This window comes from Oppia nitens, unplaced genomic scaffold (assembly GCF_028296485.1).
Source record: "Oppia nitens isolate AA-2021 unplaced genomic scaffold, nextdenovo-longstitch-racon4-pilon3 scaffold5_pilon_pilon_pilon, whole genome shotgun sequence".
NCBI classification, from domain to species: domain Eukaryota; kingdom Metazoa; phylum Arthropoda; class Arachnida; order Sarcoptiformes; family Oppiidae; genus Oppia; species Oppia nitens.
In genome coordinates this window covers 6290565-6314448 of record NW_026533243.1, presented here as the reverse complement: position 1 = coordinate 6314448, position 23884 = coordinate 6290565, and the positions used below count along the sequence as shown (strand labels likewise).

At 25.6% G+C, this 23884-nt stretch overlaps 4 protein-coding genes across 4 annotated transcripts; 1 reads left to right on the top strand and 3 right to left on the bottom strand.

Annotated features, from left to right (window-relative positions):
• Positions 1 to 49: 49 nt before the first annotated feature.
• Positions 50 to 4516, bottom strand: LOC128961654 (hepatic sodium/bile acid cotransporter-like). The gene is made up of 3 exons (XM_054307911.1): positions 3934 to 4516; positions 1394 to 1568; positions 50 to 750 (listed from the first exon to the last, which is right to left on the bottom strand). Exons 1-3 carry the CDS (start codon positions 4510 to 4512, stop codon positions 50 to 52), a joined length of 1455 nt encoding a protein of 484 aa, XP_054163886.1. The 5' UTR covers positions 4513 to 4516.
• Positions 4517 to 7492: 2976 nt separating this feature from the next.
• Positions 7493 to 13860, bottom strand: LOC128961653 (snake venom 5'-nucleotidase-like). Its single transcript, XM_054307910.1, has 5 exons — positions 13754 to 13860; positions 13075 to 13252; positions 10551 to 11364; positions 8243 to 8983; positions 7493 to 7683 (listed from the first exon to the last, which is right to left on the bottom strand). Exons 1-5 carry the CDS (start codon positions 13858 to 13860, stop codon positions 7589 to 7591), a joined length of 1935 nt encoding a protein of 644 aa, XP_054163885.1. The 3' UTR covers positions 7493 to 7588.
• Positions 13861 to 20237: 6377 nt separating this feature from the next.
• LOC128961878 (caspase-3-like) lies at positions 20238 to 21831 on the top strand. The gene is made up of 6 exons (XM_054308186.1): positions 20238 to 20491; positions 20559 to 20637; positions 20712 to 20977; positions 21062 to 21237; positions 21307 to 21452; positions 21520 to 21831. The coding sequence occupies exons 1-6, from the start codon at positions 20485 to 20487 to the stop codon at positions 21770 to 21772; spliced, it is 927 nt and encodes a 308-aa protein (XP_054164161.1). The 5' UTR covers positions 20238 to 20484; the 3' UTR covers positions 21773 to 21831.
• Positions 21832 to 21987: 156 nt separating this feature from the next.
• LOC128961652 (excitatory amino acid transporter 3-like) lies at positions 21988 to 23811 on the bottom strand. Its single transcript, XM_054307909.1, has 5 exons — positions 23240 to 23811; positions 22661 to 23183; positions 22374 to 22598; positions 22218 to 22271; positions 21988 to 22137 (listed from the first exon to the last, which is right to left on the bottom strand). Exons 1-5 carry the CDS (start codon positions 23803 to 23805, stop codon positions 21988 to 21990), a joined length of 1518 nt encoding a protein of 505 aa, XP_054163884.1. The 5' UTR covers positions 23806 to 23811.
• Between the last annotated feature and the right edge of the window lie 73 nt (positions 23812 to 23884).

Genomic DNA, 23884 nt, shown 5'->3' with positions numbered 1-23884 from the left:
GAAAAAATAGTGATATTTTATGCTAAAATATTAGAAAAATTAAATATAATTATATTTTTGTGATACTTTGGTTATTATCATCTGTAATATTATTACTCTCAATATCTCCGTTAGTTATCTTTGGTTTTTCATTGTACGGCCCGTCATAACAGGACTTTTCTAAAGTATTGTCACTTTTCGTATCATTTGACGGAACTTTATCAGTGRTTTCCTCTTTATTCTTAAAGTATTGATATATTTTGACGCCCAGGTAGACAAACCAAAGAGGCTGACCAGTTATTAATAACTGTGCAATACATGGAACACTGGCAATGTCGGAATCGGGCTGTTCTAGTGATAGTAATAACAATATGAAAGCAATGCTACCATTTTGATAGGCGGTTTCAATAGAAATGGCCACTATTTGTGAACTTTTCATACGAAAAATTGTTGATATGATTGCACCTAAACTATAGCCAATAATAGCTACCAAAGCACCTGCAAATACAATAGGCCACGTGAACATAACAAATATATGATTATAAATGATAACACTGCCCAGTATGCCAAATGTCACTACAACTATAGTAAACGGTTTAATGATTTTGTGTGATATTTTAGCCCAATTTGGTCGGTAATGTTTAATCAGTAATCCGATAACCATTGGAAACGTAAGCATTATTAGTGATGTCATCAAATTAAAGTACGGGATTTTGATGTTTCCGGGAAATAACGTGCGGCCCAATGTAAATAACCAGAATGGCATCATTACTATTCAAATAATTTAATTTTTTAATAAATTATTTACTTATTTTGACAATTTTATATATAAGATCAATAAATTGTCTAATATGTAGGTCACATATTTCCTAAATAACTACTGTATTATACTTTATATATATATTGTATATTAAAAACTCAAATTAATCCAATATTTCTAAACCTAGTATAAAAATTTAATACAATAATAATACTGAGCCAATTTACTATTAATTTTAATATAATTTAATATTTATTTTTAATATAGACTGTCACATAAAGTCAATTAACGTGACAAACAATTTGCATATAAATTATATTAAACTAAATGATGATATTAATTTAACAAAAAAATCAATAAACTAGAAAAATAACAAATTGACTGCTCTAAAATTGTAATAACTAATTTTAACATTTTTATTTAGCTCTATTTGTTTTGATGTAAAATTCAAATTGGTTATTTATCTTTATTGTTAAATATTTTTATTAATATTAATAATTATTCTTCGATATAATTATTTTTATAAACGATATCTAATGTATTTTTGCAAATTTTTTAATGCATGACATTTTATATATTAAAAATTATATGTTGTACTAAACAAATAAAATAAAAAGACATTTACAAAATGATAAATTAAAGTACAAATCATACCTAAGGCGGCAATAGTACTGATGAAAGTCATAGTAATGCTTAGATTGACGTCTCCATTGAACAGTAGTGTCCAAAAATTGCTGGAGTTTCCTCCCGGTGAACATCCCAATGTAAATAACCCCAAACGCAAGTTTATGTCATCACTAAATATAAGCCATCCTATTAGGTATGAGCCCTATGATATTATATAACAATTAGTGAAACAAGTGTTATTTATAGAAATTTGTTAATTGAAAATAAATTACTAAATATTAATGAATTCAATTTCAATTGAATATCACTCAACCAAATTGATTAAAATTGTTTATACAACCAAATGTTAATTACTTATACAAGTATATAATATATTGAATATTTATTATAATTACTTAATGTTTATTGAGGTTTTCAAGGTTTTAGGGTAACATTTGAAGTCACGGTAAATATAATATGAAAAAGAAATTAGTTATTACAAGTTGTGCTAAATATTTAGTATTTAATGTTATTAAATGTACTGTATTTTTAATGTAAATTTAATGTCACACTATTTGATTATTTAATAAGTAGTTTGCCCATTAAGTTGTGTACTTTTTTTTATTATAATAAACTTTATTAAAATTTTTTAATGTGATAGTAATAAAACTATATAATTCTTTAAAAATTGAATATCAAAATAGCAATAATGCATATAATGTGTATTTATGGCACATTTGTGGTAAAATTGTGTCATTGGGTTTGAATAATTTAATAGAGATGTAACAAATTGTTTTTATTTATGAGCACATAAAGTGATAAAATTGTTTATTAAGTATATTATAGTAAATTATTATTTATTCAAAAGTTATCTTAATTGATGTTTATCCAATATATATACTGTATATATATATAATTTATTTAAAGTATGTTATATAAATATGTAATTAAGTTATTAGACTTAAATTAGCATTTTTTWATTATTTATAATAAATATATACTTATAAATTATTAGCTTATTCTATTATATTAAAATGGTTAATATTAATGTTTATTAATTATATTCAACATTATATTTTATTATAACATATTTTTTATTGTATCATATTATAGTCTGCAGTTTACTCTAAACCATAAGAGACCTTTTAATTCAAGTCAAATAACAACAATAGACGTTTTGAAGTCATATAAAACTAATTTACAAAATTATAAAATATTATAGTATACAGTATTAATGGCAATATTATAGTATATTTTAAATTAAGCTCAAATTTATGATAGAGTAAATAATTTTATTAATTTATTATTATAGTGTTTAAAATTATTATTTTAAATAATTAAAGAGAAAGCTTTCAAATAATTAATTTTATTTATAGCTAAATATTGTTTTCAGCTAATCATTTAAAAAATTAAATTTAGCACAATTTTATCATAAGAGTCTATTAAGTCTAATAAAATTAATTTACATAATACTATATAATATCATTATAGATTTAAATAGGAAATTGAATATTATATATACATTATTGATATAAATTATTATTATTGTGGGAATATTTATGCATATTAAGTAAAAATTGATTGATTAAGTGATTGTCAGATCATTGATTGTTTGCTTTCTAGATTTAACGTTAAACTTATAGATAATCAAAATAAAATTCAAAAAATATCTGAATGAAAGATATGAGAAACATATTGTAGTATTGATGGCATAGTTTAGACACAAACCGCTTGTATTGTCCCAAACAATCCATCTTTTTTTGCTTGTATTTCACATACATTTCACTACAAGTTTCCCTCACAAAAGTGAGCCCTAAATTGAAGGTTCAATTTCAACAAACAGTTCAAAATAAGTGATGCTCTGTCTATGCATCTGATAGTGAATGTATGTGTGTATTGACGGTATAGTTGAACAGCTGTCGACCCATTATTTATTGCATAAGGTGTGTATGTAATCAAATAATAAGCTAACATACAGTTAAATCATAATCTCAAATCTATTGCAAATTTGGTATTAATGGTGTGTATATACAACTGTTTTCTCGGACAGACATCTATTTATTTATACAATAGCCGACTATTATAGCTATACAGTGCTCTATATTGTAAACAACATGTAAGCTAACATATAGGGTAGCTCTTAAAATAAGTTGTTTATCAGAAATAATTTAATGGATTATATCAAATAAATTTTTATTTGTCACATGAGTTGAACTAATTGTCAAATATATATATTTGTCCAAAATGTACTAAAATTGAAATTTACAATAAATAAAATTATTTGTACGAAAAAGACCTTCATTATACTTAATTTACGATTATATAGACTATAATTAGTGAGCTAAATATTAAGTTAAATTAATAATATTTTTTATCTAAAACTAGATTATAATCATACAGTTTATGTGAAATCTTAAAATATTATATTAACGTTATTTCAAACAACTATAATATCTTTTTAAATTATTTTAGATTGTGAACAATAATTAATTAATTTAATAATCAATAAGATTATAATATATACATATAGTGTATATATAATAATAATATATATATTGAATTAATATTATAACAAAAATATAACTTACTAATGGCATTATAGAGAATTGACAAACAAATCCAATGATAGGTCCAATGGGTGTCTTAAGAGTCTGTTTGACGACATTGAGGTCAAGATGACAGCCCATATTAATATAATTGATTGTAACCATTATAACTATAATGACACCAAACAATGCATCATAAATTGAAGTCTTTCGGATAACACTGACTGAAAAGTCATCCAAAGTGTCGACCAAAGTGTCATTTTTCAGTACATGAAAAGTGATGTTAGAGTAACCCAGAAATAAGGCTTTTATCTTCAATTGTGAACTGAAAATCGGCTCACTTTCCGTTAGTTTAAAGTCATATGTATTGTGATCGACAAACTCGATAACCTGCCGGTGCTTTTGCGAGAACTGTACCAAATCCAAGACTAGCTTATAGTCATCAGTGGTTTTGTTAAAGTCTACATCTGTTGTGGCAGCGATTGTAAACGATATGTTTTGAGAGTCCCATTGTTTAAGTCCACGAATGAGTGGCGGATCAAATGTGATGGACAACTGGTGACCAAATATGATCACAGTTTCAAATGTTATCAAAGTAAACACAATTTTCAAGCAATGCATTATTTACACTAAATTAATAAATAAATTTATTTTTATAAATTTATATATATATTATGATATTAGCCGGGTAAATATTGTTAAAGCACTGGCATATAAAAAATATATTAAAAAATTGTTCCCAAACTTGTATTAATAAAGAAAAGTGACAAATGTTTTTTATTTGCAGCAATTCATCACATAATATATATCACAAATATTCACAACATTGGAGACGACGACGGCATTGAAATTTTTATCATCAATTTAAACAAACTATAATTGAAGGACTTTTTCCCTATTCATGTATTCAATAGTACAGAACATTTCATTAAAAAATTTTCAGCGATTTATAATTGTTTAAAATCACTGTTCAGTACCCATACATTATAAGCACAGGGAGTACAAGAGTTAAACATTAAATGATAAAAATAATAAAATAAATAAAAATAAATAAAAATATATAAATAATATGCCAGTCAAACAACGTATCGATAAATAAGCAAACTTTCAGTACAACCGATAGGTTAGTGCATCAGTACTTCCACGTCAATGCTCCCTATCCTCTAAAATATTGGAAAAAAGGATTACATCTTTAGTTATTGGGACCACCAATATGTTAGGCTAATTGACTCCGGGCTCTGTTTGATCACAATAACGAATAATTAGTAAAAATTAATGTCAAATAATGCTTTAATACTGTGAAAAACCAGTTAACTGTAATAGATTGCCGAAAAACTTGTTTCAATACTTGAATACAGTGTATTTAAGTAAAGTATTTATAACTGTGTAGTGGATACCGAAGCGCTCAACTAAATTATTCAATATAAATAACTTACTGTGCGTTTTCTAACATCTCTCTAAAATGAACTCATATTTTRAACACATAAGATATTTCTAATTACATTCATTGGTGAGTATATTATCATTATTTGCATTGTTTATTCAATATATTAATATACCGGTAATATATTATATATTTTCATACTGTGTGTTGTATTAGTACTATTGTACTATACTTTTTTTATACTAAACAAAAATATTTATTATTTGAAAATAACCTTGGAATCATTTTATACATAATTTTATAGTGGATGCATTCATAAATACATCGATTATTATTATAGTTATAATGAAATTTCAAAATAAATAAACTAAACAAAAAATACACAATATATTTGACAATTAAATAATAACACAAAAATATAATTATAGTTCTCTTGAAATTTATATGAATTTTCCAGATTTCTTTCTATATAAATATAAAAATAAATTAAACTTCTATTTAAAGTCATTTAAAGTTCATTCAACTCAACGACAAATCATGAAATAAGTTATATTTTCAAAAGCAAACACACATTAATAGTTCCGAAAAAAAAACTTTTTGTCAAATACTACAAAAACACCAGAATTTGACATTTGACTTGACTTTTCATCTAATAAAAGAAAATAAATCTCTCTCTCTCTCTCTCTCTCTCTTTCTGYACTTTCTCTCTTTCACTCACTCACTCACTCTCTCACTCACTCGCTAAACGAGAAATCCTAGCAAAAGTGTTTTATAATATAAGTTGTGATAAAAATAAACCCATCCATCACTGACTGGTATTAAACAAATCAGTCGAGAGATTAAAGTTTAACCACAAAAACTTGTTTTGGAGACACGGAATTGTAACAGAATTTAATTTTTGTTAATTTTAATATAGTATTTAATATATAATTATAAACTTCAATTACCAATTAGTTTTGAATCTCTTGAACGGTATAATATATTTTATGTTTATGATTTAATTTGATAAGTAATTATCAAAAATATATAATTTATTATTATTAGAATATTATAATCCATATTTAAATTTATTAATAAATACAATAATTTTCAATAGTTTTTAGGTTAATTATTATTATAACAATTTATATATTAAGGAAAACAACCAATAATAGTAAATATATGACTATTATTTATTTTTGTTGTTGTTTCTTTGAAACAATTAAATAATAAAATTGGTAGAGTATTTTGAAACATATTTAACGAGTATATTGTATTAATATATTAGAAAATTTTTGTATTTATTATCATTACTATTATTTTATTATTATTATTATAATCGCCATTCATGTACCATATCTAATGATTATTAATAAAATGATGTTTTATATTTTATGTACAGAATTGTATTGTATTAAATATAACGTTAGTTTGAAAATTATTTTACCGTCTACGGTATGTACATGTATAATATACAGTAATTATATTAAATAATATTATGCATATATTGTAAATTTATAATAAATATTATTGACTAAATATTTTTTTCCATAAATATTTATATTAAACCTTTAATAAAAATAATCATTAAATATATTCTGCAATCATAATAAAACTTTTTTCAGATATCTGTACAAATAAAGTGTTTATATGTTTTAAAAGTGCTGACAAACTTTTAGTTTTTTAAGACTAAAATATATTTAATGATAATTTTATAGCTAATGTCTGGTCACATAACATTCACAACAATTTATATTAATTATTTTAATAATCAAAATTTATTACTTGTAAATAAAAACAATAATATTTTTATCTGTTTTTGTTGAAGAGTTTGGACTACTTAGAGATATTATTGGAAAAGCACTAAAAAGTTACAATTTGTTACTATATTGTTATAATATTATTACAGTATAATTACAATATTTGTTTCAATTGCATTTATCATACTTTTAACTTTTATGTAGCCATAACTGAACCACAAAAATATATCCGTTTGACTTTAGAAACGGATATTTATATTACTGTATATTGTATAAGATTTGTAAGTTTTGTTAAATAAATTGGGATATTATTTGATTCCTAATTATAAGTTATGTGGTCAACAATTAGTTATAAAATTATAATTGTTATATTTCAGAATAGTTAGTTTGCGGTCACTTTATATATACTCTATATATTTAAAATATTACATAATATAATTTGTTTTATACATATATTTACTATAATATAMGTTCAATTAATTAAGTCTTGCTTATCATATCATCAAATAGTCATGTTGTGTGTCGACTCATATGACGAGTATATATAAGCTGTTCATTGGATGTGTGTTTGATGTCAATTAAATCCACATATCAGTGACAGATTAGCTATTAATACTGCAAAATATAGCATCAAATTCCCACATTTTGTACCAAAAGCAGCACTTTTTCCTAAAATTTTGAAATGTATTCAACATAGAAAAAATAATAAGAAAAATTATAATTAGTTAATGTTTTATATATTCATACATAATTAAGATCTAACACTTAGAAAAAAAAATATTATTAAAAAAGTGTAATTTAATGAAATGTAGTGAAAGTCACGTCTTAATCGACACTTTAACTACTAATTAAAGTGAATGGTTTACATTGTATTACATTAATTAAATGATACACTAAATAACTAATTAATAGTAATATTGCATGATATAATTGTGGTGAACTTAAAATAAATACAACAAAATAAATAAATAAATTCATTAAAGAAATTAATTTTATCTCATTTTTGGCAATAACTGCCAGATTTTTTTTAAGTAAAAATGTATTTAATATTCATTAAAACTTTTAATCTAAAATAAAATTGAGTAAAACTAAATTAAAAAATAAATAAAAATTGAATAAAACAAATAATATTAGATTATTTTTCTTGAACTGCATTTAATTAATTGTTGCAAATATATACAGCAAAACAAAAAACTAAAMCAAAAAAAATTATGTAAAACTTATAAACCTTTTGAACCAATAAATGTAATCCTGTTTTCAACGGTTGCATTGATGGGTGAATTGTGTCTAATATAGTTGTCTAACATATTTGTGACACTTAAATGTTGTGCTATTTGAATGTTTCGGTCGTTTTGGTCTAATTTGATACTTTGAGGCAACAAAACATCATAAAACTTGGTGTCATTTAGTGGACTGTAATAATCATCTGAACATTTGGTGCATTTGACGGAAATATCAATAATGGTTTCATTAATTGGTTTTGAGAGATCATAAATAACTTTAATGCCCGACACTTGAAGTAAGTCCTTCTCTCTGGTGATATAATGAGACAATAATTGTTTGATTGTCTTTCCCTCTAAAATAAACATTTGTATATTGAGATCCTTGGCGTCAAACATGTTGTCTAAACTAATTTTTGTAATAAAGTACTCTTTATTTTGTATATCATTTGAAGTTTTGACGTTTCCGATTGAGTTTGAAATGCTTTCACTATTAAACAATGCGATGACATCTCTATTGTTAGCCATTGTTTGTCTAACCAAATCATTTTCGTTGGTCTTAATTATTGAATTGATATAACTATCGTTTATACCATTGTATTTGAATCGATAGTCTACCATAGAGTCAGTTATCATATTACCGATATTACACTCGCGATCCCAACAGTCCCGTGCATCGAGATATACGACTGTAGTGCCGATGAATAGCGAGCGCTGGTAGCTATCGACCAACTGTTCCGTTTTGTGGTCTATTCAATAATATAATACAAATTAAATTATATATTTGACATCATTTTTTTCATTCACATCCCTCTCTCTCTCTCTCTCTCTCTCTCTCTCTCCTTTTATTCAGTTAATAATACTTAACAAAACATTTTGGTTACATAATATTGTATAATATTATACAATATATGAGCAATTTTTTGTTAAATAAGTTTACCAAAATGTATACACAAGAGCATAACTATTGTGTCTTAATAAATAAAACACTACAAAATGAAAACTGCATTTTATTTAGAAAATGTCGAAATTTTTGATTTATTTTATTATCTGTAAATTCTTTTGTGTTATAATACTGTACAGTATATGCTATTCTATGACATTGAAACCAGTTTTAAACTAAAAAACAATTAATTGTCAAATAAATTATAGGAGTTATCCAATAAATAGAGTAAAGAATAATCTCTAAGATTGGTATTACATATACTATAATATTATTTATATAACTAAGTTATTTCTAAAACAGGGCTACAAAATGTTTAAAATAAATAAAATTTATGTAAGCAGTGATTGCTTGGTATGACTTCAATTGAATTCATTTTGAATGCACCCTTAATTTATCCAAATACAATAAATTAAATAATGGCAAACCAGGTGTATAATAATTGACTACATAATAATATTTAGATATAAAAAAGCTAAATAAGGTAAAAATATTTTTAAAAACCTAATTAATTAAATTGAAGTTCAGTGGTCATTGTTCAGTATTTTTTTATCATATGTTGTATATAATATTATTGACTGCTATTATCTATTTTATATAAAACGACACATTTTGACATTCATCTCGTTTTTATTTTTTAATATAAAAAGTGCATTCAATTCAACAATCAATTGCTCTTTTTTATGCACAACTGGTTGTCAAATAGCCAACAGCTGCCCCTTCACTACAATAGGGGCTTATCATTAAATTGTGAGCTCTCCACCAGTTTTGTGGCTTTTCACACACATACTGTATATATACACACACTATCGGTGCGATCACCGATATGAGGAAAAGTGAGAGAAAATTTTATATAATAATTGTGCGAAACTTATAGAAACGTTTAAATGCCTGTATGTGTGGTTTGACAAGAATATTAATAATATAATTATCTGTTTGTAATTTTTCAAAGTTAGGTTTCAATACATTCATAATTTATAATAGATATTATTATACCGGTATTTATATAATATGTATAATTGTATTATAAGTTATATGAGTTTTGATTGCCAAAAAAAGATAGATTATTCTTTAAATAGAAAATACAGTTTTATTTTAAATAAGTAATGAATGAATGAATGAATGAACATAAATATTATAAAATATAAAATGAACTAAAAAAGTATAACTAAATAAATTACATTTTAAACGATTTAATACTATCTAATGAGATGATCTTTAGAGACATTGAATGCCAGACTATAAGTTCAAATTATTTAAGATTATAGTGTCTCAAGAATTTTCATTTTCTAGTCTCAAGTCTTTAATTAAATTAAAAGTTTCTAATTTTAAACGATTTGTATTAACAATAAAATTGATGTCATGAAACATACCACGAGTATTGTCATCTGAGTCGAGATGGATTAGAGAGCCTTCACTTGACTTTATGAACCCTCGGTTGTCAAATACGACAGATATTTTGCCGATCGATCTCCCGAATGGATCAGCGGTCACAACAATTTTATTGCCGGTGATGTCGTTAACTTCTAGATCGGGATACGAACGAGCCCTTCGTTGTGCTAAAACTGACAGATTTTTGGATAAGCCATAGCTTCCGACTACGAGATCCACATTTGGCACATAATTGAGAATATCTTTGAATAGTCTTTCATCGCCACTACCGGCGGCTATAATAATATTAATTCCTTCTTTTCGGAGATTTTCACTTTCATCTATCAAACATCTAATCGGATCACGAATTTTAATAAAATCCATTCCTTGTCCTACTTTATCGGAAACTCCTCTTTTAGTGGATACTGTAGTCAACTCTCCTGGATTTTGAACAAATCCGATAACTCCGATACGTTTTCGGCTACTCATTATTTTGGTGGACGGCCGGACTGCCGAATAATAGTTGGGCACATATTTGGTATCGACGTCCACATTGCAGGACACGATTCGGGAAAAGTGTGAGACATCGCTAATGAATTGTGTCATATTATCAAAAGCTTCGCGAGAATCACGAAAATAGTCAACATTTGTGTCATACAAATCATAATCACTTAATCCAAGACTTATGACATCAAACTGCATAACATTTAAGAAATCTGTGATAACTCTTGAGCCAAACTGTTTATACCAAATGCCGCCCAAATTGTTGCCCGCATTGATCCACAAAAGAAAACCCTTAGATCTCCATTCGTTTATCTAATTTTTAATTAAAACCATTAATTATTATTGAATAGAAAATATTTTTTAATTGTTTTATAATATATCATTGTATTTCAAAAGACCAGATAATCGTGTTTTTATGCAATCAAATGCAAGCAATTTGAAGGATTAATCTTATATAACAAACAATAATAAAATGACTGTAATTAACAAAAGTTCATTCAATAGAAGACTATAATTAAAGTATTGTTTTTCTACATAATTGCTGGCAATAAAAGCAATGTTAAGCATCGTTGTTAGATTAAACTAATTTTATTTTTGTAAATTAAATAAATCATTTACTGTATGAATTACTTGCTAACTAAATATACGACAAAAACAACTATTAATGAATAGCATCGAAATAAATTGAATCAAAATAAGAGAAAACTATGTGATGAAGTAATATATCAAATGTTTTATATAAATGTTTTGTAATCATGCAATCAAAAACAATCATTGTTTTTATAAAAAATGAACATTTGGATTATATGATTTATAGATAGGAAATCGATTGACTATTAGCTATTTTTGTTTGTTTGTAAGTCAATCAATGAGTTATACGTTGAATGATAATAAATTTTTATTTGATCTCATAATACAATGACAACTACTTTGATGGCGTCAATGGGAAAAATACTGCTTAAGTAATGGAGACTTAGTTATGTTAAGCAAAGAATTTATCGATTTTTCAATTTTATTCTTCACTTATTCACAACTAAACAATGACTTAAGTTTTTGGTGTTGTTATGTAAGTACCAGTGCTTATTGCTTATTATATTTTGGTGGGATTAGTCATTTTAATACGATATTTAATACAACACCGGGATTTGTAATACTCAAGGATTTATGGGATTATAACAGAAAAAAATTAATTTAAATTTTCAATGTCATCAAAAATAGTATTAATATTTATTCAAATTATAACTATTTATAGAATTAATGTCAAAATGAATAATATTTATTTCAAATGTTTTATATAATTTTAATATAATATGTAATTAATTGATTTTATTATTTGATGTCTTCTTGGTGTTTGAGTATTCATTAATAAATATTTGACATTTAAATTAATATTAAATAAGGAAGCAATCGTTTAAAATAAATTATATTGAAATATAATTTATTTCTTATATTTACTTATAAGTATCTAAAGTCATAAGTTATAACTAATTTCATCTCAAATACTTGTGAAAGTTGTTTTTTAAGTATACATAAAAATAATGTTTTAACTAAACTTTTAATTAATACAATCATACAGTAAATTGCTTGAATTTATTTATCTGTTCATTATTTAATTATCATAATATTATTATATTGTTTATATTGTAATTATTGTGTTCACAAAAGTTATAACTAAAACAACATAATTTAAATAAACAATATATCAGTTTTGATTGATAATCTAAAACACATTTACAAACACATAGACACAAACACACAAATATTTACTTATTTTTAAGAATATAATCATATTTATACGGTTAATATAAACACCAAAAATTAAGCAAATTTTTATAAATATCATGAACATCCGCTTATATTTAAATTAAATTTATTCTTAAAAATAATGGCAATATATATAAGGAATATATGGGTTTACTAAATATGTGTTAAAATGTAAATAAAAATCTATAAATTAAGCGATAAATAAAACAATTTTTAAGCATCAGATGAGAGAGAGAGAGTGAGATATTGTGGTAATACCTTTGCGACTATTTTAGGCGCTCCTCCTTTGCATTGCTTGGGAAGTGTATTGATGTCACAAACACTGTTATCCCTCTGAATGCCGGCAAATGCACTGAAGAGATCGTTTGAATGAATTATTGTTAGCGTATAGTCATTGGATGTGTCGATGCCATCCACTAGTAAATCACAATAAACGCTAATATAATATAACACCAGCAATAAAATTGTGGACTTCATTATAGTTTTACATCAATTATTTATTATATAACCAAAATAATAGTAATTCATAGCTATTCTTATATTTTTATTTAACATCAAATGTCAATAATAATAATAATAATAGCTATGAGAGGAGTGCATAGTTAATATTGAATGGGATGTTATCTCTGACAGAGTTATACAATTTTGTTGAGACATTTGTTTGGAAAGTTAGTAAAATATAACTCTCCGTAAGCTTTCGGAACATTGGATGTAAATTTGAAGAGTTTGTGAGGAAAATGAGATAAAATTGAAAAATAAATGCAATTGAAGGTCACTTTCACAGCAAATGAATTTTTTCTTTCAGTTGTATGACTTTTGTCTGTGAATTACCACTGAATGTCTATATATCTGTGTTTCATTCAATGGTAACGATTGGCATACAGTTATAACATCACATAAACTGTTTGAACTGCTTTTGCACAGCACTACTGCTCACTCCTGTCTGTGCTCTGAACTTCTCAAGCGTTGAGCATTCAGTCGGCTTCTGCTCGACGACGACGAGAAAGCACTGGTATCCCAATCCCAACACAACCAGCAAAACATTAGCCCATATTTGTTGTCTATGTTGTTGGTTGTGATGTATGTTAACTGTTGTGTTGAATGTTGAGTAGTAGTGCAGCACTAACTACTCAAACAGCTTCACTATATATGCCTCAAACGCCGCTCCCCTACACCTCAACAGAGATTCTCCTTTTGGCTGCTTCTACACCAACCAAACCAAACCAATCCAATGCAATGCAATCATTACTTAAAACATTTAGAAAGCTATCGGCTCCGGAACTGGTCAGTCATATAATGGCTATCTCTCTCACAATCACGAGTCACTTAAAATATAAATAATTGTTTATAGCATTAAAAGTTAATTTATGATAACCTAATGGCAAATGGAAAGGGCATTAAAATGTATATAAAAATGTTAGATTGCATTGCATTTCACTATTGAGTGACATTCCTCAATGGTATACAACCATATTATTAGCATTTATTTTTATCATTGTTTTTATTTTGTATAAAACAAATTCAAACAAAACAACAAAACAAATTGAGTTAAGTATTAACTCAGACATGAGTTTAACATAAATTTACGTCAAAAATCTATAAATTTTGTTGTAATACAAAAAGCGTTTAGTATAACGAGAGTTGACCTAAAATCGGGCATTAAATGTATCGTTAAGTCTATAATATTACAGCATTGGACCAATAATTTAATAAAAACTAAAAAATATGTCCCTCTCATGTTGAAACTGAAACGCTAATCTTATAATAATAATAATAATAATAATAATAATGATAAAAATAAAATAATTTATTGCTGTTTTTTGTTTGAAAAGTTGTATACTAAAAAATTAGGACCTCACAAATTTTGGTGTACATATTATTAGATTTACATACAAAATATATATTTATTTTTTATTATCGTATGAGTATAAAACATTATAAGTTGTATTGTAAATACATAGTAAAAGCACACAATTAAATTAGTATAATAATATATTGATTATCCAAACAAATGAGCGTATAAAGTATTGAAGAAAAATTGTTAATTATATATACATAATGTATATAAAATTATATAAAAACTTTTTGTTTTTCTCTTAAATAATTTAATCTTAAATTTGATGTATTTTGTAATTTTTTGAATATAAAATTCCTAAATAGGAAAAAAGCGTTTTGATTAATTATAAAATAAGTCAAAATATGCAAAAATGTTTGCTAAAAATATTTTAAGGAAGAGTTAGGTTAGGGTGGATTGAAATACCAGTGCTCTCATACTATATTAAATGCATCTCATTTTATAAATATGGGACTTGACTTAACTTTTTTCATAATGAATTTTGAGTGGGATTTTTACTTTTAGCAGTCAATTATATGATAGACACGCCAATGAACGATGTTTTGTTTATTATTAAGAAACACAACAAAAAGCATTTTATTATTATTATTATTAGATTCTTAGTTCATGTAATAATTATAATAATTATTATTTAATAAAGCAATTATTAAATTAGGGAATTTCTTAACGAGCACTGTTAGCAAACAAACTAAATGAGTCATACCATTGGCCAACCAAACCATACTAACTATATCATACCCATACCATACCATACTATACTAAACCATATGCTTAAGCGTTGATGCTGTCGAAGAATTTTTGCTATAAATTTGTCTCATTTTTCATTTAACAGTCCAATGAATTTACAGTACATTTCAACGGTTAAACTATAATTTTATTACAATTTTTTTTTTATATACAGAAGTTAGATATTTATAGTAATTTTAGTGATGTCGTAGTCTTTCAAATGGTTTTATTTATTGCTTCTGTCATTTGTTATTACAGTAGCGATAGTCGGCAATGATTTGTTCAAATAAATATAATTTTATAATATACTATATATAAATTATAAATCAATTTTAATGTTATTTTATATTGAATTACATAGTATTATAACACATCATGTTATAAACAATTTGATACACAATATTCTTAGAGTAAACAAACATATATTTAAGATTTAACTACAGTATAAAAATATCTATTTTATAAATTTCTATAATTAAATAAAATATTTAAGAAATTAAAAATTATTCAAAGTGTTTACATTGTTTTACAAATATAAATAATATATAAATATATCAAAGTGTGTCAATATTTAAGCTTTTTGGCAAAATTTCTAGTAATAATGTATTTTATTTTCATACAAAACAACTGTTCATTTTTATTGTTCATTTAATTATAATACAAATTAAGTGCCAAATGTTGATTTTTTAAAAATAAAAATTATATATAAAAATTTTTAATTCACTAAATTTGAATAAATTACTAATTATTCGATAAATAGTAGTAAAAATATGTTAATTATGTATTAAAAAGATTTTAGTGATAAAACTGACTAACAAATCGCTACATAATTGAATAGTTCATAGTGTAGTATATTAAATACAATCAATTGGATTCATTGATGAAACTCAAAAAGGCATAATAATGTACACATAAGGAAAATCGTTGTTATGGGGAATCACATATCAAACCAACTTATAGTATACAGTATACGTAGATATAATATATAATTGTTAGCAAATCAATAGCAACTCATAATCGGTGGCATTCATATCGGTTCCCGTGTGTTGTTGAGCTACTTATGTTAAAATTGACGCAAAACTGGAACTACCATTTGATGAGCTAAACTATCATAAGTTGTGGGGAAACGGCTCTTTCAAATGGGACGGAGGCTTACGGTAAGACATATTCAATGTGTGAGTGCCTTATGTGTCTTTTGGAGGGGTTTTTCGCAAACATTTTCCAAATTGTTTAAAAACGGCTGTCAAGTGAGGAATCATCGCTTCAAAGGTTATACAAGTAGGGGACTATTGAGTAGGACTTACCAGTGCTGGGAGAGACCATCGTATTCTTTGAACTACAATAATGCTTAAAAATATAGTCAAAGCAAAAACCAAATAAAAACACTAACAAAAAAAAGACATGAAGTTCTTCACTCATGTATTTTTGACATAAAATGCAATCGAGAGCTCACTTCAAGCTTAAGACTCAACCATTCAAATATCTGTCAAAAGGATATCCTCTTTACTATACATTTTCACATTACATAAAAATATAAAAATATCTATAATATCTTTTAAAAATTTCAGTCATATTAGGCTATGTTTATGTTATCCATATATCGCTAGACCTCTGGCGACTACAATATTTTAGTTCAATGATGGACTCGTTTTTTAACACCAAATATATTATGTATTTAAGTGTGTCTTTAAGTCTCTTTTTCTTATAATAAAAGCAATAGAAAAACTTCAATAACATTAAGAAATTTATGGCTTAAAATGGTTTTAAAAGTAAAAAGCAATATATTGTAGTATACCGTATATCTAATACAGTATAATGATTGCAATCTAATGTTGGAAAACATATTTTTCACACAAACTATAATATTATTGATAATACAATATTGTTATTACATTTTACTTCTATGGGAAATGCATTTATCATCATTTTTTATTAGTAAAATAAAATTATTTGCAAATTAAAATTTTGCTTTTCAATGAAAACTTTTAAAATGAAATTAAACGAACCATAAAATATTTTTTGTTTGATAACATAATTCATTGCATATAAATAAATTAAAATAAATTTTAAAATTATTATTTCACATAGTATTGTGAAACTTGCAATACTAATCATTTAAAAAGACAAATTACATAATAAAAATCAAAAAACATTTTATTTTATTTTAAGCAATTTATTGTCAAAATAAAAAATAATTTAAATTCAATAAACAATGAATTATTACAGTAATCATTTATATAGCTGTAAAATGTATAAATAGTTATAATGAAATTGAAGTCAAAAAAAACAAAAAAGTGGAATCAATTATAAAATTTTTAAAATAAAATTAGTTCAATATTAATAAACTGAATATTGATGACAATTATTCAATATTAAACCAAACAGTGATATGACATTAGTCTATAAATATATGTTATTTAAGTATAAATAGTGTTAATCTTCGACCTCTTGTTCAAACCAGTCGTCATTGTCTTCATCATCGGCTTCAATGAATTGTCTTATCTGTTGGTCGTAACGCCTAATGAAGTCAATGGCTTCATCTGACCAAAGTGTGCCATCATTTTCTGCATTTTCTTGAATTGTATTGATATCAATGTCTTCAAGAGTTGTGGCTCTAATATTAGCCAAAAGTTCATCCATTTCCGCTTCGAGATCAGTGACCTCAGACTGTTTATAGTACGGGTTGTCGGCCACCACTCGTCTACAGTTAGGACACGAAAAACTTTTGCTTAACCATTGAGTCATACATTTGTGGTGATAATAGTGACCACAAATTAATTGTATAATTGTTTCATTTGCTTCAATGGCCTCTAAACAGAATATACAGTCATCGATGTACTTATTGTTGTCACCAAAAACTTTGACCACTGATATGCTCTTCGAGACATTGATCTGCGCTTTATTATCCTTAGACTTATCTTTCATCTGATTTGTGGCCAACGATGGTTCGCTTGAAGACAATTTCAAAGGCATGTTTAACTTAATGTGTCAGTTGTTCACCAATGGGTCATATGATGTGAATCATTTGATTTTCAACTATCTGTAAGTTTTTACCACAAAAAAACTATTTCTATAGATTTTATTTAATTAAAATTATTATCAACTTTAGTAATTTTTAATAAAAATTTAGTAAAATGATTAAATTTTCATTTTATTAATATATATACTTTATAAGTACATTATTAGTAATAATTTATTAATACAAAATAAACTCTTACTTTATTATAAAAACTTTTTGACTCAATTTGATGTCGCTATGAATTATAATGATTTATGTCTAATTCAATATTATTATCTATGAATTTAATTATTTTAAACAAACATTTTAAGATATATCAAGCTTTTTTAAATACTGTATAAAGTTAAATAAAATAAGCTATAATAAGCATTTAAAATCATTTAGGTAAGTATATACAAAATTATGTACATATATACCTTTAGTATATTATAATAATATCATTATAAGTTATAATACTTGTATTAATGAATTCACACTTTTATTTATATAGTAAATGCTCAATGTACTTTAAATATTTGCAATAATAAATTGTATGGTAAAAATGGCATATTAATTATTTTTACAAATGCAGTTTACATAAAAATTTAATATAAATGTTTATACATTAGTTAATTGTTATAATGTTTTCAAATAGTTATATTATAATATTTATCTTATAATTATTGTAGAAATTGTTTATTATTGTTTATATGAATTTATCATTTACCAAACAATATATCAAAATTATATAAAGCGTCGATAATTTTATGTTAAGACAATAATACGATAATTGATATAATTTGATAATATTATAATAATAGTGATGTTAATATAAAATTGAAATAATCAAATATTTTAATTGAGATAATAAACACACGTTTAAACTTTATTTGTATAAAATTACATTTTCCTAATTTTCAGTAAAAGTTGTAAAAAGTTTAGAGTTGAAAAAATATCTAATAATAAGTTACAATATAAGAAAATGGCAATCAATATATCATCATAATTCATAAACTAGTATTAATATAATCAGTATTAGACATTATAGTATATTATCGTATGTCTAAAAATATATATTTACATTTGACTCATGTATGTAATAATATTGTAACCTGTATTGTATAATAAATACAGTATTATAAATGTTAAGTTTACGCAAATTTAAACCAAACTAAAAATGTACCCCAAAAATCTATAAAGTTTTACAATATTATTAGTTTTATAGTTTGTTTCAAATTGCTAATATACAAATTTTCAAATAAAATAACTAACTAAATAAATAAATTTATCTGATTGTTTAATTAATTTAACTTAATAATTATTTAATTTAACTAAAAAATTGTATTACATTATTTTTCTTAGCAATATTTATTCAACATTTTTTTATTAAACATATTTTATTAAACTAATTAAAAACAAAACAAAAAATATTTTTCATTATTTTTTAAATAAAAGTATAAATGATTATTATATTCTATAACTTTTTACAAATGAGTTAAAATAAGGATAATATTAATTAAATACAAATTATAATATATTAATAATATATAGTCTGTAATATAGACAATTGTTTTTTTAAACACTTTATAAAAATTGATAAATAAATTAATTTCAAACATTATTTTAATTGTGATTTATTTTTATTTGAATAGTGTTGAGAGTCTCAACTTAAGAGCATATTTAAAAATATGTTGAAAAATGGAGGGAATTTATTATTAGGTAATACAATATTAGCAATAAATGCCATCTAATAGTGAGTTCGCTATAATACAAGACTAGTGGAGAAAAAAGTCTTGATTTTCCACTTTTTCTAAAGTCTTATCAGAGGTTTGTATCGTTTTTTCAATGAAATCATAGACTTTATTCTCAGGCATTCAATTGGTTGCAAATATATTGACTTAAAGGGACAGTTGTTTTACAGTACGAGTAGTCAATCACAAGACATCACAACTGTTTGCATAGCGTTTGCTAAACGAATGATGAAATGTTGGATACATTTGATTGAAGACTTCAATAGACATACCATTGACTCAAAAGTATTATTTCATGTGATTTCACATTTCATGTCTTGATTTTGATAATTAATTTAATGGATTGTAAGTAATTTATATTATTTTAATGTTAATTTGAATGACAATTACTATTTTTTGATGACAATGACAGCCAAAGAACAAGAGGCCAACTCTAGTGACTCACAAGAAGTGGTCAACAATGATGAGAAAGACGCTAATACTTGGTTCAAGTAAGTGATGATTTCATTTGGTATATCAGTTCTCGGTTTTGCGCTTTTATTGATATATTTATTTGTTTGAGTAGTTTCGGTAACCGACAACCAGAACAGGGATCAGAATTTGCAGTATTGAATATACACGAAGATTCACTTGATTACGACACGACGCACAAGAACTTTGGTAAATGTCTTATTTTAAACCACGAATTCTTTGTTGACAATCGATGTCCGCAACGAAAAGGCAGTACTGCTGATGCAAACTCTTTGTTTCAATGTTTTTCATCGATTGGTTTTGATGTTAAAATGAAGACTGATCTCAATAGCGAACAAATCTTTCAATACATATCTTCAGGTATTAAGTGTTTGACTATATATTTGGTCATAAGATTGATATTATTAATACAATTATTGCCAATCAAATGATTGATGAACTTAGTGGCCAAAGAAGATCATTCGGATAACGACTGTTTTATTTGTTGTATATTAACTCACGGATACAATGACTTACTTTGGGCTTACGATCAGATGTATTCATTGGACACTATTCTTAGTTTCTTCACCGGAGATAACTGTCTATCATTAGCTGGAAAACCGAAAATATTTATAATTCAAGTATATTATTAAATATTATAAAAGCTATGAATTAAATTAAACTAAATAATTGTTTTAATTGTACTAAAGGCTTGTCGAGGCATTGAGTATGACAACGGTGTGTCCATCAGAGTGCCGACAGTTGGTAGAGATGTCTGTGACAGCGGATGTTTCAACAAAACAGTTAAAATACCAGTTTATGCCGATTTCCTAATTGCTTACTCTTCAATGTCCGGGTAATTTGAATGTCCGATGTGTCAGACATTTATAGATTAATAATTATTATCTATATTTAATATAAAGATTTTATTCGTGGAGAAACCAATTGGATGGCAGTTGGTTTGTCAGTCATTTGACTGATATTATCAAACGATATCATCCAATGTGTGACTTACTGTCAATGTTGACAATAATAAACCAAAGGATTGCTTATAAGTGCGCCTCCAGATGTGCGGACAATCGGTTTAACGATAAGAAACAAGTTTCATGTGTTTCACATACACTTACCAGAAGAATATTCTTCAGCCCTAAAGATGTGGTTCAAACTTCTTTATAAAGACTAACAATTGCCGTAATTATAAAATTTTAAATATCATGAAAATGTATTAATCGAAGTCAAAGATTTTATTATTATTTTTTAATCATACAATAAAGTTAACATATTTTGCATTTAAACTTTAATTACATTTTTATTATCGATAATTTGATTTGAAAATGATTTATATATAAATATATATTAGAAAAAATCATTTAAATGAAATCATTTGATATCTAATTTGATGCATCAATAGCATCAAAATCATCAATGTCCTTTTGACTTAAGTGATAGACAATGCTTGCCCCATAAGCATCGCCTAAAACATTGATAACCGTACGAAACCTGTCTATTAACCAATCGATTACATAAATGAGTGCCGCATCCTATTTATTTATTTTTAAACCCCAATAGCAAAAAAATAGTGACAAAATTACAGTAAATATCATTTTATTTTAATATATACCGTCTCTGGAAGGCCTACAGCGTTGAGCACAATAACCATTGTTACCAATCCGGCCTATTATTAGGCATTTAATAAAATTGATTGTTGGTATTATTTTGTTAATGTATTGATAAAATTAATACATGAATTGGTACTCTTATACTAATAATTTCAAACCTGAGGTATACCGGCGGCACCAATACTAGCAGCGGTAGCCGTTACAGCTATAACTATAATTTGAACGAAATCCAACTCAAGTCCTCTATATTGTGCTATAAAAATAGCGGCCACGGCTTCATAGAGTGCCGTTCCGTCCATATTAATGGTTGCACCGACTGGTATACAGAATCTAACGACACGTTTATCATACTTAAGATTTTCTTCTAAACATTGAAATGTAACCTTAAATAAAAAAAAGTTAATTAGAGTTTCATTAACTGTTTAGACAAAACATATATAAATACAGGCATTGTTGCGGTTGAAGATCCCGTACCAAAAGCTGTCATAAGAGCGGCCAACATTTGGGTTATAATTTTATATGGATTTTTACGAACTAATATTAAATAAGTTGCCGGTAATACAAAAATACTGTGAATAGCGAGTCCAACCATCACTGTTAATGTATACCACCCAACACTGCCTAACAGTTGTGATAAATCTTTAACATTAAGAATTTGTGGTAAAACCAAAAAAATGACGGCCAGTGGTGTTATTTTAATAACAACAACTGTCAGAGTCATCATTGCATTATTGAATGATTTGAAAAAATCAGCCAATACTTTGCCCTCTTCTTTCATATGACCAATAATTACACCCAAAACAACTGCAAACACAACGACTCCCAGAATATTCATATTATCTGTCTTTTTTGAACCGACATCCCATTCCTCGATAGCAATATCACTACCATCAGTACCATTAGGTGGAGTGAGGTTAGTGCTAAAAGATCTAAAGCACGCCTCCACTATGTTATCGGGAAATAAATTTCTGTCAAATTTTAAAATAAATTAAAATTTTTGATTATATATTTATTTAATGAATACCTAATTAGATCCAGTATTGTATCCATAGTTGTCAGTTTGACTTTATTAGATTTGTCATTAGGTTTGTCATTAAGATCCATATCGACTCTAGAGCCGGGTTTTATAGTGACCACAAGTATTATACCTAAAATGATGGCTAATATAGTTGATGTTATATAATATGCAACACATCTGATGCCAATCTTTCCAAATAGTTTAGTGTCGATATCACTCATAGCATAGACCAAACTCGTAAAAATCAGGGGTAAAACTAAACCTTTAAGTACACGAAGAAATAGTTCACCAATAAATCCAATGTATTTAATCGACCGGTTATTCCAATCGGGATTATTATCTCTCAATAAAATACCGATAACCACTGCTATGATAACACTGATTAATGTAGAAATGGCCAAAATATTTTCGGAAATTATACGTAATATTTTGCTATAAATTGATTGTTTGGTTTCATATTTATTGCTTAATAACCCATAACTGACGGATAATCCAAAAAAACTGGTAATTAAGTGACAAATTAGACTAACACTGCTGTCATTGAAATCAATGCTCAGACACGACAGTATCATAATTATTAACAAACATATCGATGATATTAAAGATGATATCAATGTTGAAATAAAATTTATTAAATATTTTAATGATATT

What these genes read in the sequence shown, in the direction of transcription:
- LOC128961653 (XM_054307910.1), bottom strand. Translation starts at nt 13,860, where the DNA reads ATGTTTTGCTGGTTGTGTTGGGATTGGGATACCAGTGCTTTCTCGTCG. An exon ending in AGTTCAGAGCACAGACAGGA is followed by an intron (nt 13,253 to 13,753) that starts GTGAGCAGTAGT and finishes ATATTATATTAG; the next exon opens with CGTTTATTGTGATTTACTAG. An exon ending in CGCCTAAAATAGTCGCAAAG is followed by an intron (nt 11,365 to 13,074) that starts GTATTACCACAA and finishes ATTAAAAATTAG; the next exon opens with ATAAACGAATGGAGATCTAA.
- LOC128961878 (XM_054308186.1), top strand. An exon ending in CTTTCAATACATATCTTCAG is followed by an intron (nt 20,978 to 21,061) that starts GTATTAAGTGTT and finishes TGATGAACTTAG; the next exon opens with TGGCCAAAGAAGATCATTCG. An exon ending in CGAAAATATTTATAATTCAA is followed by an intron (nt 21,238 to 21,306) that starts GTATATTATTAA and finishes ATTGTACTAAAG; the next exon opens with GCTTGTCGAGGCATTGAGTA.
- LOC128961652 (XM_054307909.1), bottom strand. Translation starts at nt 23,805, where the DNA reads ATGATACTGTCGTGTCTGAGCATTGATTTCAATGACAGCAGTGTTAGT. An exon ending in ACAATACTGGATCTAATTAG is followed by an intron (nt 23,184 to 23,239) that starts GTATTCATTAAA and finishes AAAATTTGACAG; the next exon opens with AAATTTATTTCCCGATAACA. An exon ending in GTGCCGCCGGTATACCTCAG is followed by an intron (nt 22,272 to 22,373) that starts GTTTGAAATTAT and finishes GCCTAATAATAG; the next exon opens with GCCGGATTGGTAACAATGGT.